Below are 20,172 nucleotides of genomic sequence, written 5' to 3'. Positions count from 1 at the left end.
CGCGCGCGCGCGCGTCTGTGTGTCTACGTATACCGCTGAGAGCGGCGGCACAGCGGTGAGCGCACTGCGCTACGAACCCGGCGACCTAAGTTTGATTCCATCCCAATAACAGTGGCGGGTGTTTGAGGCGTTTCCTGGACCTCCCCTACGTTGACTCAACCTTAAGTGAGTACATCAACATAGTGGAGACAAAGGCAGTTGGACGTGGTGTTGGCTGCCTGCCCCTGCCGTGCAGGCCATCATAGGTGCTGCTTGCTTACAGCTCTTGCCCCAACAGTCCGTTAAAGGCTACACGGGATATCTTTGTGTAAACATACGCAGATTATACGTGTGAATACGCACACACGTATGAAGCTACATGTACGCACGTGGAAGTATATGTCGATGATATCCAATGTGTCACCATATTGGTATATAGATGAGCATATTCAGGTTAAGAGTCCTGTTTAGTGCGCGCGTGAGAATATTACGCCAATGACCATATCTGCCTGAATGTGCCCTATCCGATCAGATTTCGGAAGCTAAGCATGGTTGAGACTGGATAGTGCTTGGATGGGCGACAACCTTGCATACTAGTCATTATAGGCTGTGGATGCTATGTTGTGAGCGGCGGAGCAAAATCCACTCTTGAACTGTACTTCTAATCTCTCACATCTGTTACCTGCCTTGCCTTCAGCTCAAATTGACCAGCAAGGTGAAGTATGTTCAAAGCAACCTCCATGACCACCTGCACGGTGTGGGGAGGCCCTTTATCCAGCTGTCCATTGACAAAGGGCCATGCTACTTCGACTACATTCGATATAATGGTCAACCTAAACATTAATATTTCAAGGTCTTACACATTGCACAGTGGAGCACAGCTCGTTTGCCAAGCAGAAAAGCCATCCCCCGTGCGGGAATTACCCCCATGCCTCGGCATCCACCCACGCTCGGAGCACTGCGCAGCAAGCACTTTGTTACTCATTCGTTTTTTCTCGAATGAGTGATAACATTTCAGCCATTGATAGCGCTGATATTGGAAATACCACGGCGCGAGACGGAACGACAAAATAATGCGAATTTAGTCACGCGGCGTATCTATCACGAGCCGCCGGCGGTGGCGGCGGGGGGGCACGGTGCGGCGCGTTGCTTCCTAAAACTCATGCCGCGTTACAGCAGCACACGAGCGTGGCACTTGGTGCTCTTCCCCCCCTCCCCCCCCAAAGATTGGGGGTGGTTTTTTTTTACTGATCATGGCTTCGTGGCATCATCTCCCCACATCCATCTATCTCAGCCTCCCACGCCCTTGAAACTCTCGTTCTGCCCTTCCATCCGTCCGTCCATCCGTCCAATCGTCCATCCGTCCGTCCGTCCCGCTGCTGCGCGTCGATCTGTATTCACCACCGCTCTCCAAACCGGTCATCCCGCACCTCCGATAAGCACGATTGGCGACTAATGGTGCGAAAGAAGTTCAACGCACGTGGGTACATATGCGTCGAGCTATTTAAACAGCCTCCCTCGCCACGCTCACTCATCCTCCAGCTCCGCTCGATTCTTCGACGTGTTCTTGATCAATTTTTTTTTTGCTGCTAAATAGACCAAGTGGCTCGACACGATGCAGCGCCATGGCTCTGCGGCCGATTTGAGCCAAAGTGAGGCAGAAATGAGCGGCGAGAACCTCGGAGCGCACACATTGTGCGGTTGGCGTGTGCGCACTCTGCGGTGGTGGGGAAATTGTTCACGTTGGCTCGAGAGGAGCTCAAGATCAACGCAGCGATGGTGTTCATTTGAAAGGATTGTTTCGCTCATTGTATAATTGTCTCCTGCAGGGTTCATACGTTTGTGTTCCAATGGATCAAAATGTATTTTGATCAATTGTATATGCAGTCGGCACAGTGCCGGATTAAGCTAGTGCGGGGCCTGTAGTATGTTATAAAGGGGCCCTAAATAAAATAAAAACGTAAATATTAAAACACAAAATTTGTACTTGCATAGTAAAGTCATTTTATTTTTTTATTTGCAATACAGCCAGGTAATACGACAAATCTCTAACCTTAAACGCCCAGTCGTACATAAAAGTTGAAGACAGTATTGTACTATAGTAATAGAGCAAGTGCAGAATCACTGAGCCAGAATTGATAACTTGAAAGCATTGAGCGCGGGGCCCTTGAAAGTGCGGGGCCCGTAGCTACTACACGTGCAGCTACTACACATGCAGCTACTACACATGTAGCTACTGCACATGTAGCTACTACACGTGTAGCTGGGCCCTTGAAAGTGCGGGGCCCGTAGCTACTACACGTGCAGCTACTACACATGTAGCTACTACACATGCAGCTACTACACATGTAGCTACTGCACATGTAGCTACTACACGTGTAGCTGGGCCCTTGAAAGTGCGGGGCCCGTAGCTACTACACGTGCAGCTACTACACATGTAGCTACTACACATGCAGCTACTACACATGTAGCTACTGCACATGTAGCTACTACACGTGTAGCTGGGCCCTTGAAAGTGCGGGGCCCGTAGCTACTACACGTGTAGCTACTACGCGTGTAGTAGCTACCCGTGTAGTAGCTACTACGCGTGTAGTAGCTACCCGTGTAGTAGCTACTACACGTGCAGCTATTATTACATGTAGCTACTTTTGCTGCTACGATAACCCGTCACTGGGTCGGCAGTGTAATTGGGTACACCAAAGTGAGTCGATCGGGAGGCCACATGTGGGTCAATTGTGGGTACACCCCCCCCCCCCCCCACTTGGACTGGGTGGAAGAGGGTCTCTCACGAGCTCCATCTAGCGGGAATCTCCTTGTGCCAGCAATAGCACGAGGAAGGGATTTCAGGGCTGTATCTTTTACCTTCACCACCTAGATATGTCGTAAGTATTCATACTCTTAGGTTTTTTCGGTAAAGTCACGTAGGTAAAAAATAAAATAAAATAATTACTAAATGTAATAATAGAAATAAAATAAAATAATAAATATTATTTTATTTATAATAGAAATAAAATAAAATAATAAAAATAATTTTTATAATAGAAATAAAATATTAAATATTTATTTTATTTTATTTATATTATTACTTTTAGTAAATTTTTTATTTTATTTTTTACCTACGTGACTTTACCGAAAAAACCTAAGAGTATGTCGTAAGTGTTGATGATGTATTTAAATGCTACGAGTTAATTTGAGTAATCTAAAACCATTGTGTCATGAGCTTTTTTTTTTTGTAATTTCAATTTTGCATGGCATGCCTCTGTTTAACTCCGACGCAACTTTTTGGTGAATTTCATTGTAATCTCCTTTCTTTAATGGCATCAAAGCGCCACAAAAAGACCTGCGATGAATGTTTTATGTGTGGCTGATTACATTATTCCTCTTAAAGCATTTTTTATTTCTTCACTCAGATTGTAACTTGTCTTTCCTGATATCGCTTGGCTTTCAAATAAGCGTTCGTGTCAATGTCAGAACGTTGTGTGATAAGCAGTTCCATACATCTCCCTCTGATCCTGAACATGAAATACGATACAAAGGGTGCTGCTTTCTAACCATAGCCACATAATAATACATATGCCCGAGTGGATAAATGAACATCCCATTGATCAGGACAGTCGAGTAATAGCTGTGTTTGTCTCATCTGGAGTGCATTATCAGCTATGGGCTGGCTATTAATTCCTGGAACATTATTTGCAAACCGAGGCTGGTTTTGCTCTATTGTCATGACCCAATTCGATTGTAATATTTGTTTTTTTTTCGGTGAAGTCACGTAGGTAGACGGAAGCTTGTGTTGCCTCCGAAACGTCGTGATTTTTATTTTATTTTTATTTTACTTTTATTAATTTAATTTTTTTACCTACGTGACTTTACCGAAAAAACCTAAGAATATGAATCCTTGCAGTCACGAAAGCTTCAAATCTAGAATGTAATATTTGGCTTGGTGCTTTGTGGTGCTCTGTAACGTCACTTCCGTTGGACGCTCGGATTGGCCCAATGAGAGTACTACGTACGTTTGCCCTTTGAACTTCTTTCACACCGCATGTCGCCAACCGTGCTCATCGGAGATAGGGCACCGAGAAGTGAAAAGCGCATGCCAGAAGGGGCGTAGGGACGATCTCATTAAAATTCGCATTCACTCCAATGTTTGCGAACGTTAAACAACAACAAAAAACGAAATTACACGGCAGAATTTTTTTATACTCAACTAAAACTTAAATATACCTTGATGACTTCTTTCATTATTCATGTGAAGCATTATTGTAATGAAAAGTGCTGGTCGGCCAGCAGGCTGCTCTGGCTGATCCACCCTGCTGCTCGCCCAGGCAACGGCGGTGCTGAATGCTGTCTGGGGGGGGGGGGGGGTCATGGTCCTTGTGAACATCGTGAGTTTAGATAGCGTCTCAAATGAAATCTTGGAAATGGCTGCAATAGCAAATTAGATTAGGCACTTCCCTTATTTCCTTTCAAACATGCCATGCATCATGCGCCGAAAATACAAATCTGTTGTTCATGGCACATCACTTTGGGTGGGGGCTGGAGGGGCATATGGCTGTCCCATGGAAACCATGCATTCGATAATTTTATTATTTTTGAATGTAGAAATTCAGCAACTTATTTTGTAAAAATGTCCCCCTTCTCACCCCCCACCCCCGGTTCTCCCTCCCCCCCCTTCCCCTCTTCTGCCCTGTCCCCTGTGTTTTTTTTTTGTCCCATTCGTTGTCCTTCCCCCGACCCTTTTTTCCACTCCCCATTTCAACGTTTTCATGCCCTCGCTTGTGGTCCCCCAACCTGGGTGGGCCAGTGAGCCCAATTCTCCCCCTTCACGAAGCCCCGCAGCGCCCAACCTCGGGCGTTCGTTCGCCCCGTCATAGCCGCTTTGTGCCGGGCACGTGTTGAGTTGTAATTATAAATAAATAAAAAATGATTGAAACAAAAACGCGAGTTAATTTTTATGTGGTGCACCTCATTCCTTGACCTTTACTTAAATTATCGATTTTTTTTATCTTCTTGCGCCTTGTCCGCCCATGAATTTTTCCCTTTTAACAAAAAAATCTTAAATACAAAAATTGACCTCGCCGACGCCCCGCATTGCAAACCCGGTGTGCCCAGGTGCAAGACGAAGGCGTACGCGGACGGGCTGCCCGCCACCACGGTGGTCATCGTGTTCCACAACGAGGCGTGGAGCACGCTGCTGCGCACGCTGCACAGCGTCATCGGCCGCTCCCCGCGACACCTCCTCTCGGAGATCGTGCTGGTGGACGACGCCAGCGAGAGAGGTGGGCCCGGCCCCAACCCCCCACACCCCCCCCCCCAAATACCACCCCCCCATAACCCCCACTTCCCATAACCCCCACTCCCCCCACTCCCCCCACCCCCCACCCCCCACACTCCACCCACCCCCCCACACCCCCCCCACACCCCAAACCCCCCCCCCACCCGCGACTGGCCTAACCCCGAGGCTGGCGTGCCGCTCCCCACACCGCCTCGTGTAGATGTTAACTATCTCGCCTGGTGTACGGGAGGTTGTGGGTTCAATCACAACCCTGTCGATGCTTGTTGTATATTTGCAGTTCGCGTCTTACTCTCTCTCCGCGTGGCCGTGTGGATTTTTCTCCGGGTCCTCCGGTGTTTTTCCCTCCACATGTAGAATCAACATTACGTGTTTTTTTCCCACGTGATTAGTCACTTTGTTAAGCTATCATTTGTGGCCAGGTGGCTTCTGAAAAAGAGCCACATATCTCAGAGTACCAACACAGTTGAAGTCGTTTGCTCAAACCCACAATTGGAGGGTTCCCAGTTCGTACGCTGTTCAAGTGGTTGACTCTGCAAAAGGCTTCTCTGTCGTGTCGGTTTCCTCACGCGGGTACTAATTGTGCTTGAGCAACATTGCCACCCACAGTGAATATACAATGCCGACCGTTTCGCGGGCAGTCGACAAAACAGCGGTCGTTCTCGGAGAGAATATGGTCCCTGCCAGCGTCCTATCTTCGTCGGCCGTGTTCTCTCCAGTGCTCGATGAATGCCCTCTCGAGATCATGAGGGGGACCACTGTCACAGTCCACCTGCACACGAGCTAATCTCATCACTCCGTCGCCACGGTGGTGGTCTCCTTTGGACATTACCATTCTTTTGGCTGCCTTTCTAACACCGGTCACGCGTAATTGCAACTAGCCCTTCGCGATGTGTTCTGCTAAAAGCCTACATAGTTTTCCCGAGGAGTCGGTATGTTGTCTCTAGTTTGAGTCTGTTACATTATCCACGTGTTGCTTTTTGCAATACCCAGCATGCATCTCGACACACTACCCTGTGTGCTTTTCAGCTTTTGCTCCCATGTACTTTGTCAGAGTTCCATGTTTCGAATCCATAAGCACGAGTAAGTGTTTTTGCTTCGGTAGGCTTTTCATGATCATACTTTATGTTTCAGAAAGATGTTTCTAGTGCCACTGTGAATAGACTCACTGAGTGTGTGGCCCATTTCCTGGCTGTTTTTCACATGTATATTTTGTACGCTGTGTTTTGCTACGAACGGAATAATGGAATAGTGCCAAATAAGTGGCGAGCTAAAGAAAACATGGGGCAACTTTTTCTTAAACTACAAATTGCTTTTTTTTTTACACTTTTACATTCACGCAGCCTGGCCCAATAAACTCTTATCGTCACAAAATTCAGGTAAAAAATGGATATTGGTGAAGAGTTCTTAAAATATCAAGTAAAATATTGCATACATAGAACTCCTGTAACATAATTGGGAAAACATACTCTTTGGTTCTTTCGGTAAAGTCACGTCGGTACAAAATAAATTAAATCACGACGTTTCGGGCGCAACACAAGTGCCCGTCGTGATTTAATTTATTTTGTACCGACGTGACTTTACCGAAAGAACCAAAGAGTATGGATTCCTGCAGTCACGAAAACTTCAAATCTAGATTAATAATTGGGAAAAGAATGAGCAAATGAGGGACACTCAACGCAAACATGATTTTAGATCTGACAATAAGCAATGGGATCATGAACGCACAAAGAAGGTACATCGATGATTGGCCTCCACTGGTTTGTAGAGACGAGGGTTGGTGGATTGCGCATGTTGTGGTGCTCTCTTACCGTGGGGGGTCATGATGACATTCCCTGGCCTTTCCAAAGCTTGTGAATTGATTAAGTCATTTGAACTTGTATATTAATTCTAGATTTGAAGCTTTCGTGACTGCAAGGATTCATATTCTTAGGTTTTTTCGGTAAAGTCACGTAGGTAAAACATTAAAATTAATAAAAGTAAAATAAAATAAAAATCACGACGTTTCGGAGGCAACACAAGCTTCCGTCTTCAGGTGGCTGTGACGGTTCCACCTGAAGACGGAAGCTTGTGTTGCCTCCGAAACGTCGTGATTTTTATTTTATGTTACTTTTATTAATTTTAATGTTTTACCTACGTGACTTTACCGAAAAAACCTAAAAATATGACTTGTATACTTTATTTATTTAAGGGGCACCACGGTGGTCAGATGTTACTTCCTCGCCTGGTTCGATCCTGAGCCTGTCGCCTGTATACTTGGAGTTTGCGTGTTCTCCCCGTGGTCGCGTGGATTTTTTTTAATCCGGGTCCTCTGGTTTGTCCCACCGCATTTAGAAACATGCGGTTAGACTATTTAGATGATTTCGATGCTATTAAAGTACAAATGATAAGCCACTTTGTTGAGCTATCATTTGTGGTCGGGTCGCTTTTGAAAAATAAGTTAATACCTCAGTGGGCTTTGTCTGGTAGGATGGGGATGGTTTAGTTGTTGTATTTGTGTGTGTTTGGATGATTTGTTTACATTTCTTGTACTGTGCACTCATATCGTGTGTTTTTGTACCGTTTGTTGTTGTAACGTTCTTACCCCGTGCCCCGGCTGGACATCTGTGAAAAATATCTTTATAGCTCATCGGATTCCTTGCAGTATAAATACAGATTCTGATTTTGATTCTGAAATATAGACTCCACCTGTTCGACCTGTAAGGCAGGGCTCCCCAACCCCCAGGCCGCGGACCGGTACCGGTCCGTGGCCTGTTAGGAACCGGGCCGCACTGCAGCAGGAGGTGAGAGCGGTGAGTCCGCGCGTGGCCTGCCCCCATTGTTTTATTATTCACCACTTACGTCCACGCCTCGTTCCCGCACTGCGCACTGGTCTCGGTCACGGTTTTGGTAAGCCCACAAGCTGCTAACCCCTAGCCACAATGAGTAAAAAACAAACGTCGCGGGAGAGCTTCTTTGAAAAGGGGGAAAGACCCAATGATGAACCCCCCCCCCCCCCCCCCCCGGTCCGTGAAAAAATTGTCTTCCATGAACCGGTCCCTGGTGCCAAAAAGGTTGGGGCCCGCTGCTGTGTGGGATAGAACGTCGACCCCAAGCGCGAATGGCTTTTCACCGGAAGCTCCGGTTTCCTCCCGCTTATCATCCATCGATTGGCCAATAACGCTTCAGGACATAGAGGACCACAGGAGTTGGGAGAGGACTGGGGGGGGGGGGATTTGCCATCGGCTCACCGCCTGGCTGTGACCTTTCAGCTGTCTTTGGTTCCTCCTTGCACCCTCTAAGCCACTCTCTTCTGTCTCTCGACGAGAGTGAGCGACTACTGTGCAAGGTACAAGTTGATTATTATTAATTCATAAATCGTGGCCCAAAGAGACTAGGATTGAACCGTAGAAAGGGCTTGAGAGAGAGAGAGAGAGTCGTAAAAAATGTTAAGGAATTCTCTGCGGATCTTTAGAGCAAAACAAATCATATACCCAAGGAAATTAATAATTTTTGGTTGAGTAGGAGGAGGATTTTTCCAATGTCACATCTGAAGAGATAACCACCGCCTGTCACGGTTTGAAAATGAAAAGTAAGAAAAGTAAGAAAAGCCTTAGAACCCGATAGAGTAATTGTGGATATTATCAATGAAGTGGGAATGGTTGTTGAGAGAACTCGCGGACTTATTGCCTAAATGTTTATACAGAAATTAAATGCCTCAATCACGGAAGTATGCCTTGATAAATCTTCTATTTGAATAGGAAGACAACTGATTTGAGGAACTTTAGACATCTTGGCCTGTTATTGCGCACACATATATGTATACTGTACACTTTGTTCACAAATGTCACAGAGAACCGAATGAAATGTGAATTCGTGTATGGTTATTTTACCGTTGACTGCGCACATAATATCAATCGGATTCTAGAAAAGACATATCCGTATCAATTCCAGTAAACCCCGGTCTAAGCACGTCTTACATAAGCACATATCTACACTGGCAGGGGGGAGGAAAAGGGGCACCTCCTGATACAAAGCACGCCGGCCTTGCTCGCAAAGCGGTGTGTTCATACCCTTTGGTTCTTTCGGCAAAGTCACGTAGGTAGAAAAATAAAGCAAAATAAAAAAAATACCACTGCACCAGTTATGCCCATTTTCTGTAGACTTCTTTGTGTCTCTTTGTTCCTGTCCCCCCCCCCCCCCTCCTCCCTCCTTGCACCCTACCACTGGAATCAACTCCCCCCCCCCCCCCCGTACATTGAGCAGTCCCCCTCCTTTAACCTCTTTTCTCTCAATCCTGATTTGAAGCTTTCGTGACCGCAGGAATCCATACTCTTTGGTTCTTTCGGTAAAGTCGCGTAGGTAGAAATAGAACAAAATAAATTACGACGTTTCGAACGCAACACAAGCACCCGTCTTCAGGTGAAAATCGCGATAGCCGCGATGTCTGCTGCGAGCAGCAACGATGTCTGCTGCCTTTTTAAATCCTTTATATTAAGTTCGCTTGCTTGCTTGCTTGCGCGCTTACGACCGTGCAAATCTTTCGGTCGTTTTTTAACCCACTTCCCGTGATCCAATCGAGCTGACATTTTCCACACAGACTCGTTGTGCGTGACAATTAATTTTCGTGAAAATTTTTCCCAAAATTTGATACTTTTTAGGAAAAAATAAATTATATTTAATTACCGATTGCTTAATGGTGGCAGGCAATCATCTGACCCATAGGTGGCAGCCATCTCAAGCCAGAGGACGAGAGGACTCTAGCCGCCACGCATATAAAGGATTTATAGTGAAAAACTTTGTTTCTACGGGTAAATTTTTTTCCCGTTCCTCTCTCAAAGCCTCACCCACCTATTCACCATCGGCCATTGCCCTTCCCCTTCTCTCCGCGGCACCCCTCCACTCCCTCCCGTCCCTCCCTGCTGCCTTCTGTTATGGCCACACATTCCTCGGCCCTTGCACCGCCCCTTGCCATCGAGATCACGTGATGTTATTGTCACAAAGCGCCCTGAGCTCTGTAGGCGCTCTATGAATGTAAAATAAGGAAAAGTGGGTTGATTCGTTAGAAACCGATGCAGTCATCCACGGGCTTTGACAAACCAGGGCTTAAATAAAATAATGTGTGGAGGTGATCGACGCCCTTGACGAGGGAGTGTTGTCCCCACGATGGAGATGCACACTCTCCCAATGCTCGTTTTGAGTACGATTCATAATATGGGTCAGATCGCCTTATTTATAAATGTGTCGTAACCCTCCACCACCCGACACGGCCAAATAGTAAAAAATGTGTCACGTTTACAAAGGACAAATAGTTCACTACTTTAGCCCACCGGTGTGTTGAAGAGTGAATCAACATCATTTACTCGATCCAAGAGTAAGTAGGTACATTGATAAAGGCACAGCTCTTATAGCCTGGGTTATCACGAGTGCACAAAATGCATATATTGTTATCTCTATTGAACACTTCTGTCTGTTCCTACTGAACTGGTAAATTGTCGGTGAAGGTGTCTCGAACATCACACAGTGGCAGTGAGTCCCAGGCCGATGGACCGCTGAGTAGGTGAGTGGGTGGGTGAGTAGGTGAGTGAGTGGGTGAGTAGGTGAGTGGGTTGGTGAATAGGTGAGTGAGTGGGTGGTGAGTTCCAGGTCCGATGGACTACTGAGTAGGTGAGTGGGTGGGTGAGTAGGTGAGTGAGTGGGTGAGTAGGTGAGTGGGTGGGTGAGTAGGTGAGTGAGTGGGTGAGTGGGTGGCTGAGTAGGTGAGTGAGTGGGTGGTGATTTTCAGGTCCGATAAACTAATGAGTAAGTTAGTGGGTGGGTGAGTAGGTGAGTGAGTGGGTGGAAAGTTCCAGGCTGGTGGACTGCTGAGTTGATGAGTGGGTGGGTGGTGAGCTCCAGGCTGATGGGCCACTGAGTAGGTGAGTGGGTGGGTGAGTAGATGAGTGAGTGGGTGAGTAGATGAGTGGGTGGGTGAGTAGGTGAGTGAGTGGGTGGTGAGTTCCAGGCTAATGGACTAATGAGTAGGTGAGTGGGTGGGTGAGTAGGTGAGTGAGTGGGTGGGTGAGTAGGTGAATGAGTGGGTGAGTAGGTCAGTGAGTGGGTGGTGAGTTACAGACTGATGGGCCGCTGAGTAGGTGAGTGGGTGGGTGAGTAGGTGAGTGAGTGGGTGAGTAGATGAGTGGGTGGGTGAGTAGGTGAGTGAGTGTGTGAGTAGGTGAGTGGGTGGGTGAGTAGTTGAGTCGGTGGGTGAGAAGATGAGTGGGTGGGTGAGTAGGTGAGTGAGTGGGTGAGTAGATGAGTGGGTGGGTGAGTAGGTGAGTGAGTGGGTGGTGAGTCCCAGGCTGATGGACTAATGAGGAGGTGAGTGGGTGGGTGAGTAGGTGAGTGGGTGGGTGAGTAGGTGAGTGAGTGGGTGAGTAGATGAGTGGGTGGATGAGTGAGTGGGTGGTGAGTTTCAGGTCCGATGAACTAATGAGGAGGTGAGTGGGTGGGTGAGTAGGTGAGTGGGTGGGTGAGTAGGTGAGTGAGTGGGTGAGTAGATGAGTGATTAGGTAGCGAGCTCCAGGCCAATGGGCTGCTGGCCGCAAATCCGCGAGGTCCAAATCTCGCTGTCCGAGTGTGCCGGCCAATCAGCGTGTCGCCACGTGCTGCTGAACGGAGATGGCGACGATCGACAACTGAGTGGTCGGGCGCACACACACACCACGTGTCCATCAGATAGTGTGGAGCAGATTGATGTGGAGGCTCGCCAACTCAGACCTGCTATTACTTGACTGTTGTTGGCTGTTTTGCATTATGAATGCATGTTCGGGTGTCTGTTTACAGAGCGAAAATAAGTAATGTTGCAGCACGTGGTAGTAATGAAAGTTCTGGAGAGAGAAAAAAAACCCGCAAGGGATCGGTTGGCAGTGGTGTAGAAACAGTTTGCCTGCAAAACACTTCATCACCATTATCATCATTCACACTTTCCAATAACAGGAAATGAATACTGTATTAGGCTAAGCAAGCAGTATAAATGGGTACACCACAGTTCGTTCTAGATTTGAAGTTTTCGTGACTGCAAGGATCCATACTCTTTGGTTCTTTCGTGTAAAGTCACGTGGGTATAAAATATGAAATCAATTAAATCACGACGTTTCGGGCGCAACACAAGCGTCCGTCATCAGGTGGGACAACCACAGCAAGATACAATTGCTGATTGTTGATTGTCAATTGCTGATTGTCTCTTCCTATGGTTGTCCCACCTGATGACGGACGTTTGTGTTGCGCCCGAAACGTCGGGATTTAATTTATTTCATATTTTATACCTACGTGACTTTACCGAAAGAACCAAAGAGTATATATAATTTACCAGTTCAGTAGTAACATTTCAGTCGATCGGCAGGTCCACGTGTGGTGGGGCAAAGCACGGCTTCTCCCACCTCTTCCAAGTCATCTGGCCGGCGTGGGAGTGTCTCTATAATGGATGCCCTTCTTCCAGCAGTGGCATGAGCAAGAAATATCAGGGTCGCATCTTTTTTATCTTCTCTATCTTATATAAGGCTCACACTTTGCACGATGCGCATTTTAACCCAACGGTGATGTTGGTGCAGTTGCCCATGACGACTCGTGCGTTCTAATAATTACAAGATTCGTATTCTTGTGAAGGTTTTGCTTAAAAAAAATAATGAAAAAAAAACGTTGATTGTATTTGTGAGCATTTTCCATTGCTGCCATTCATGTAAAATATGTCACCATTTTCATCATGACACCGAGATTCGCATTATTGTCACACGGAGTGCCAAACGTCCATTCCTTCCATGGGGAAATTTGCTCATTGAATCCTGAGGGTGTGATGACAGCTGAGCGACTGACTGGCAATTGAAACAGCTCAGCAAAAAATGACTCTTACGTTGGCTCTGAAGGGTATTTTATTGGGCACTTTCACCGTTTTGTGGCTTAAATGATGGTTAAATGTCTTGAGCCACTTTAGATTGAACTGCCATTCCAGGCCGAGTATAAATATGTGATGACAATCCAGTTTTTGTCACAGCTTTGCGACCGTCTGAGGCTATAGTGTGCTGGAGGGTCAATTAAAAGGATGATTAGATCTCCTTTCATTATTTCTTGTTATGCGGAAATTGTTCCCGCTAGAAGCAATGGCTCATTATTCCCGCTTATTTGCTTGCGCACGTTTAATTTAAGCCTCGGATTCCTGACATTTTTAAAATTGACTCTGACCTTGTCCTTGACCTATGGTCTGGGGCACCATATCGTTTCAAGGCACCAATTGTTCTGATAAACTGTCGGCAGACCACATTTGTTGCAAATCTGACGAGAGGATTTAGTTTTTTTCCCCTTCTCCGGCGTGCAATCTCAGAAGGCTGCGATGAAACTAAACGGTCGGTCTATTGCAATCGCGAAAGAGATTTTGGCGGGCAAGGGTGCCGCGCTGTAAAACACTCGTGCCTCACGGGCAGAAGGGCCTGGGTTTGATTCCCGACTCGGGCGCCGTTTTTTTCTTGACGGAGTTGGGTTTTTTCTCCCCCTGTTCTGCGTGGGTTTTCACCCAGGTGTTCTGGGTATCCTTCCATGGCTAGAAAAACAAACAAACACACACACGTACAATATAACCGGTATTGGTCAAGCATCCGAATGCTGAAAGTTTACCTGCAAATTACTCAATTGAGATTACACACAACAGCAACAACACCAGAAAACCTGGGTCTCTGTGTGTCTATGTTGTGTGTGTCTATGTTGTGTGTGTCTATGTTGTGTGTGTCTATGTTGTGTGTGTCTCTCTCTCTCTCTGTGTTTCTGTGTTGTCTCCGTCTCTCTGCTTGTGTGTGTGTCTCCGTGTCTGTGTTTTGTCTCTCTCTCAAATTTTGTTCTACATCGAAACGTCGTATTCTATTATTCAATTTATTTTCTTTCTACGTGACTTTACCGAAAGAACCAAAGAGTAACCCGAAAACCTGACAGGAACCTCCTGAAAAAAAGCTTTGATACGCAGAGATGCTTGCATATGGACACAAGGATAATAATAGAAGAAGAAGAATACTTTTAAATTGTTTCATAGAATATAATGGACCTTTTGTTTTGCAATACAGTACCCTGATACATCTGTGTTCCAGTTGTAACACTAATTTGCAGGGCTCTTGAAAGCATTGCACATTATCTTTGATCATTGATGTTCCCTCAAGGGTTTTCTTTCAACCATGGGCACGAGGCATGCATTTGTGATGGAATGATACGTTGAGTTTTTAGCGACACAGTATATACATAGGACTATTATTATTATTCAAGCGAGCCGTCCATCGGGACGTTTGGCTGATTCCATGAACGAGTGGCTGCCACAGAAACCCAGGGAAAACTCGCGCATACGAGGGGACAACGTTTAAAAACTCTGCACAGATGGATTCCAAGCTCTCGCTTTGCCGTAATCTCATCTCTCCTGGCTACCTCGCCGCCCGGAGGGTTTTGCGATCTTCACAAATGTTCGCTCCACCAATCCCTTGCCTCCAAGATGCCGGATCACAGGCACGCACCACTCACACCAAGCTCACCGTTAAAGCGAAACAACCCTTCACTGAGTTGGCCCGTCAAGGGAATTATCCCGGGCAATGGGTACGTCCAGGTCAGTCGCTACTCCACGCCGCAACCAGGGGTCCGTCAATTCCAGTCGCTACGCAGGATCAGCCGTGAGCTCGACTTGGATGAGGCGACCCCTCCACCGTGAGAACCCCCAAATTCCTGACTCGTAATGGGATCAGGCGTTATCAGTAGGGGGCATTAACCTCTCTGAAACAGCGTTAGACTTTTGTCCTTGCGCGATGCCAGCAGCTTATTGTGCTGTGTGCGGTCCAATGTCTTTAATGATACACGAGCAAAGACAGACAGATCCTATCTGCCCAGTTTCCATTAAAAAATATGAAAGGACTTCTTGAGAAAATATAAAAGGATATTCCCAGTTGGTGGTATCTTGCATAAATAGCTTTCTTACTAAATTGTTTATCGTCACCATCACCCTGTGCCGTTCTCAAGAGGAGCAAGTTATGCGGCCGAATTAGTTACTTAAAAGTTATATTTTCTTGAAAGGTGTGAAGATTTTTAATCCGATTTGCTCGTTAATGTATTTTTTTCTCCACTTGAGAACACTAGAACGAATTTCCGTATGAAAAAAAATGTCGGTTGTTTGGCAACATCTGCTCGTAATTAAACTCGCTTCGTGTGCATCAGCAATAAGAATGAAAAGCAATGCATACATTTTTATTTGCTAGGAAAAACGTTAATAGACACTTTAAAAAATGTTTAATCAAATGTGCGCCAATATTTACACGAAAAATCTGTGTGCTGCAATGTTTTCTTTTTGTCGTTATATCTGGTGCTTTAGTGAATTGGTTTGATGTGAATACTCTCTTGAAAGGCCTCTCAATGTTGCCTCTTGGGGTGGTTTGAGCTACTTCACCACCACACTGGTCAGTCTAAATTGATGCCACGGTGGCGAGATGTTGACTACCTCGCCTGATGCGCATGAGGTCGTGGGTTCGATCCTGACCCTGATGATGCCTGTACATTTGGAATTTGAATGTTCTCCCTGTGGCCGTGTGGAATTTTCTCCGGGTCCTCCGATTTTTCCCATCACATTTAGAAACATTCGTGTAGAGTATTTGGCTGCTATACATTACCACGTGATAAGCCACTTCGTTGGGCTATCATGTGTGGCCAGGTCGCTTCTGAAAAAAAGCTATGTAGCTGAGTGGGCCTTACCTGGTAAAATAAATAAAATAGTTTAGAAAAGGTGCGGAGACGGGGCTAGGTGTTGTTCAGATATCACTCGTCACTGATGTTTGCCATCACCGGGAATTCAACTCAGGTGCTGGGATTCATAGCCTGTTGCAATAGCCCCTGACCACCACTATTGCTGGATCCGAATTTTTCTAACCATAACCAATTGTTCACTGGTCAAAGTGGAATATATAACAGTTTTTGAGTACGCAGGTGGTTTTGCACGGGAGAGACGTGCAACAGCCATGCGTTGTATTTTTCCACTCGTCCAAGTGGAATATATAACACTGACCTCGTGTGTAGTCCTTGCTGGAGTATTTTACAGACGTTTAAGCCACTGAGCGTTTTAAAGTCACCGGGGAGGCCCCCTGATTGGACTGACTTGCTCAGCTGTTTATTTATTTTTTGGCCCCTCTCAATACCGTTAGTAACAAACCGTCAGAATGTAGAAGTGAAATCGTCAAGAACCACTTGGGCCGCAGAATGGAATGAGGCGTTCGCCTTTCCCCTCGTGCGTTCTTGCTTGGGCCGAGTGATGGATGGTGGCTGAGGGGGCTTGTCGGCCTGATAGGATGAGGGATGTGCAGAGCCACGCAGGAAAGCGAGCAGCTGCTCACTAAATCACAAAGAAAGTGACCTGGAAGAAGATGGATTTGTGTGGAGGCTTCGGGGCAGATGGAAAGTGGATGGTGCAGCAGGTTTTTAGAGGCAGATGGAAGGTGGGATGCAAGGAGTCTCTTTGGTACCAGCAGTGTGGGTTTGAGTGCAAAAACAGAATTGTGCCAATGCTTTTCCCACAGTGGCTTATATAACACTAAATTGTCCCAGTTTTTGTTTTGTTATTATTTGCCGCGATGGCAAAAAAAGTTGGAACGTAACCAAACAAATACTGCTACTATTTCTCGTAAGGTTGCAAGCTCCCGAGTGCTTTTGTAATCGCCACCCTTTGACCTTACCTACCGCATGTTCATAAATCTTGTTGCAATTAAATATTCACGTGAATAATTGTTATTATATTTTGCGCTCAGTTTATTTAATTTTTTACAGCCGGCGAGATCGCTCGGGTTAAGTGTGCAAAATGGAATTAAGCCGTTTTTGCTTGCAAGCAATTTCGCTGTTCACAGGCCATCTCGGGGTGACCACGTCACACTGCCCTCGAGCTCTCCCTTGTTGCATAGCCCCCGCGGTTCGAACCCAGTGGCCCGCCCTGGTTAATGCTGCACGTTCATTTACCCGCGGTACACACCGCCTGCTTCACGGTGAGCGTCAAACATCCCCTTGACGTGAATTCGGAAAAGCGTAGGCCATGTGTGCCAAAATAGTGGTCCAAATTTTCCGAGTGTGATAAATTGCACACACAAATTAATTAATTGGTAAATGCCGCATTGCAACACAGCCCCCCTGCTGGCAAACGAATGCCCACTTACAGGCCGGTGGTGCCTTGAGTTTGTGCCTCACAGGGAGGGCTGTGACCAGGCGTTCCCTGCCACCCAAAGCACCTCGAGAAGTCCTGCATGGGAGGCGCGGTATAAATATTAAGCGGCGGCGATTGGTAATGACGACGATGATGTGAACGTCTCTCCGCAGATTTCCTGAAGAAGCCGCTGGAGGACTACGTGCGCAAGCTGGAGACTCCCGTGCGGCTCCTCCGCATGGAGCAGCGCTCGGGCCTCATCCGCGCCCGACTCAGGGGGGCGGCCGCCGCCCAGGGTCAGGTGATCACGTTTCTGGACGCGCACTGCGAGGCCACGACAGGCTGGCTGGAGCCCCTTTTGGCCAGGATCAAGGAGGACAGGTGAGAGGTGCGCCGCCACCGCCGGCGCAGCGGCCGCCCGCCGTTGTTCACGCTCAAAAGGAGCCGGTGCTTTTAGGCCAAAGCCCTTCGCGTCCGTGCCACGAATTGGGTTTGTTTTTTTTTACACGCATGCGTACGCGTGTGGTGACACCGCAGCGGGGTGAAGCGACGGCACGTCGGGAGTGTTGTTGAAGTCCACATTGGAGTGTTTTGACTGCCGGAGTAGTCTTGCTTGTTCTCGAATTGCACGTCATCTTTAATTCGTATTTTCCTGCTTCCTGTACACCTCTTGTCTTTTGTTCCATATTTTTTGGCAAGGCCCATGTTCCAAATCCATTGATCATCGCGGATAATTTGCACCGATGGAACACTGTGTTAATATGCAAGCTAAAGATATCATCATATTGACCAAGTGTATACGCACGCTTTCACGACCAGTATTTAGATTCATAATTGGGTTTCTTGATTAGGTCGTGGAAAAATGTGTCTAAACCCTCATCCACCCGACACAGGTAATGACTCAAAGTGTCACGTGAATCTACATATGGATGGTTGTATGTTTAACTTCTTTTGCACCATACGTCGCCACCCGTGTTAATCGGAGGTGCGGAATCAAACGTGGCCAAATGATTTACCGCTTCAGCACCAACCACCGGTGTTGTCTTTGGAGATTACATCCAGCATCGTCAGCATCGTCAGGTTCACAGGGAGCTCGCGTACTCGAGCATCAAGGAAAATAAGTGGGCTCGGGCAGAACACATCGCTAGACGGAGTGGGAGCCGAAGGAGGAATGGTGCCCACTGCAGAGAGGGAGCGATGAAGTACCAATGAATTAGGCTCAATGGATCATTTGCATTGCGAGACCATGAAAGGATGGTGACAGCTCGAGGAAGACCTTCATTAGCAGTGGATAAATCATGACTTATGATGATGACAACGACGGTTTTGGCGACAAATGTGTCAAGCTTTTGAATGTGAACCAGTGTGTGGAGGAGTGGCTTCATAAAATCATCGGCCAGGGGTTAATTTACTCCCGTTATAGGCCAATACACCTGCTATGCAAGTGTGGAGTCTATTTTCACCTTTCATGAATTGTTAATATTTTTTGGAGCATTCTTCATTGCTGCGTCAAATCAATATTTAATTAATGTGCATTATATAAATTATTGTTTTTTCCTGTTACTAATTTGAAGCTTAGTTCTCTATATATTCATTATGATATTCGGAAGCCACTTGAGCTATGCGTTTTAAAATCAAGATTGAAAACTCATTTGTTGAAAACTGCTTTTTGTGTGTTTAGTTTGCTGTCCTTCCCCCGCACCTCCGATTAGCACGGTTGGCTACGTACGTTGCGAAGGAAGTTCAACATACCTACATATATATTCGCTATGCGTACACACACACACGCAGTGTATAAAGCGCTTGGCTGCAACATCCATTCAATGCAAGCAGCTGGTGGCAGCCACCGTGATGATGTTTGACGCGCGGAGAGCTCTTAACGTCCCGCGTGCAACCCGGCTGACACGGAACGCTGTGAATTGACAGGAGGGCAGTGGTCTGTCCCGTCATCGACGTCATCAGTGACGAGACCTTTGAGTATCTGACCGGATCTGACATGACGTACGGTGGCTTCAACTGGAAACTCAACTTCCGCTGGTACCCGGTGCCCCAGCGAGAGATGGACCGGCGAAAGGGCGACCGGACGCTGCCGGTGAGGTGAGTGCCTGGGGGTCGCTCATCGGTCGCAAGGAGAATGCGGTGATGTGGCGCTGATGGCCTCCATTGCGCTGGAGAGTATACTCAAAGTACATTTTAGTTTTTATCAGTGCATGCAATATGTGTCGCGTTTGATATGCAAAGGTGCTGAGTGAAAGCGTATTCAAATGTAACGTGTGTCACGCGTGTCACGCGTGTACGCCGGTGCACCGCGGCGTGGGTGGTGTTTGCGCCATTGTGGGCTTGACTTGCAACCGGACCAGTTGCGAGCTGAAATCCTGGTTGACTCGGCCCATCATCCATCTGGGATAGGTAAATATGCGAGACGTCAACAGTGGTCGACCTATGAAGAGATGGGCTTGCAATGTTGTATAATAATTATTATTATTTATACAGGAATAGTCACACTGAGTCCAAGGATTCTTTTGCAGGACGGTCCTGCGTTGGGCATTTTTATTTTTAAATGTTTTCGACCAATAAACGAGTGTTCATGCAAATAGGAGGAAACCGGAGCACCCGGAGAAAACCCACGCGTGCAAGGGAGCAACGCTCTATCCCCAATAGATGGCGATGAGTCCAATTGCTGTACCCAGCCAGGCTACGGCAATTGGAAGCCCACAGGAAAGGGAGTTTCGCGACGTTTTGT

The 20,172-nt window shown here is 46.8% G+C and overlaps 1 protein-coding gene across 2 annotated transcripts in view; it reads left to right on the top strand.

Annotated features, from left to right (window-relative positions):
* The window catches only part of LOC133345284 (polypeptide N-acetylgalactosaminyltransferase 13-like), an 88,424-nt gene that overhangs the window by 34,340 nt on the left and 33,912 nt on the right, over positions 1–20,172 (top strand). For both annotated transcript variants that reach the window (XM_061555915.1, XM_061555914.1), the window contains 3 exons: positions 5,089–5,255; positions 17,603–17,810; positions 19,356–19,526. In XM_061555915.1, coding sequence (XP_061411899.1) covers positions 5,089–5,255; positions 17,603–17,810; positions 19,356–19,526 — 546 coding nt within the window. The remainder of the gene's footprint in view (positions 1–5,088; positions 5,256–17,602; positions 17,811–19,355; positions 19,527–20,172) is intronic.

Source organism: Lethenteron reissneri, chromosome 21, assembly GCF_015708825.2.
Source record: "Lethenteron reissneri isolate LAM-NWPU_2019-01 chromosome 21, ASM1570882v1, whole genome shotgun sequence".
Classification (NCBI taxonomy): domain Eukaryota; kingdom Metazoa; phylum Chordata; class Hyperoartia; order Petromyzontiformes; family Petromyzontidae; genus Lethenteron; species Lethenteron reissneri.
Note: the sequence above shows the minus strand (reverse complement) of the source record. Positions and strands in the feature narration are given on the sequence as shown.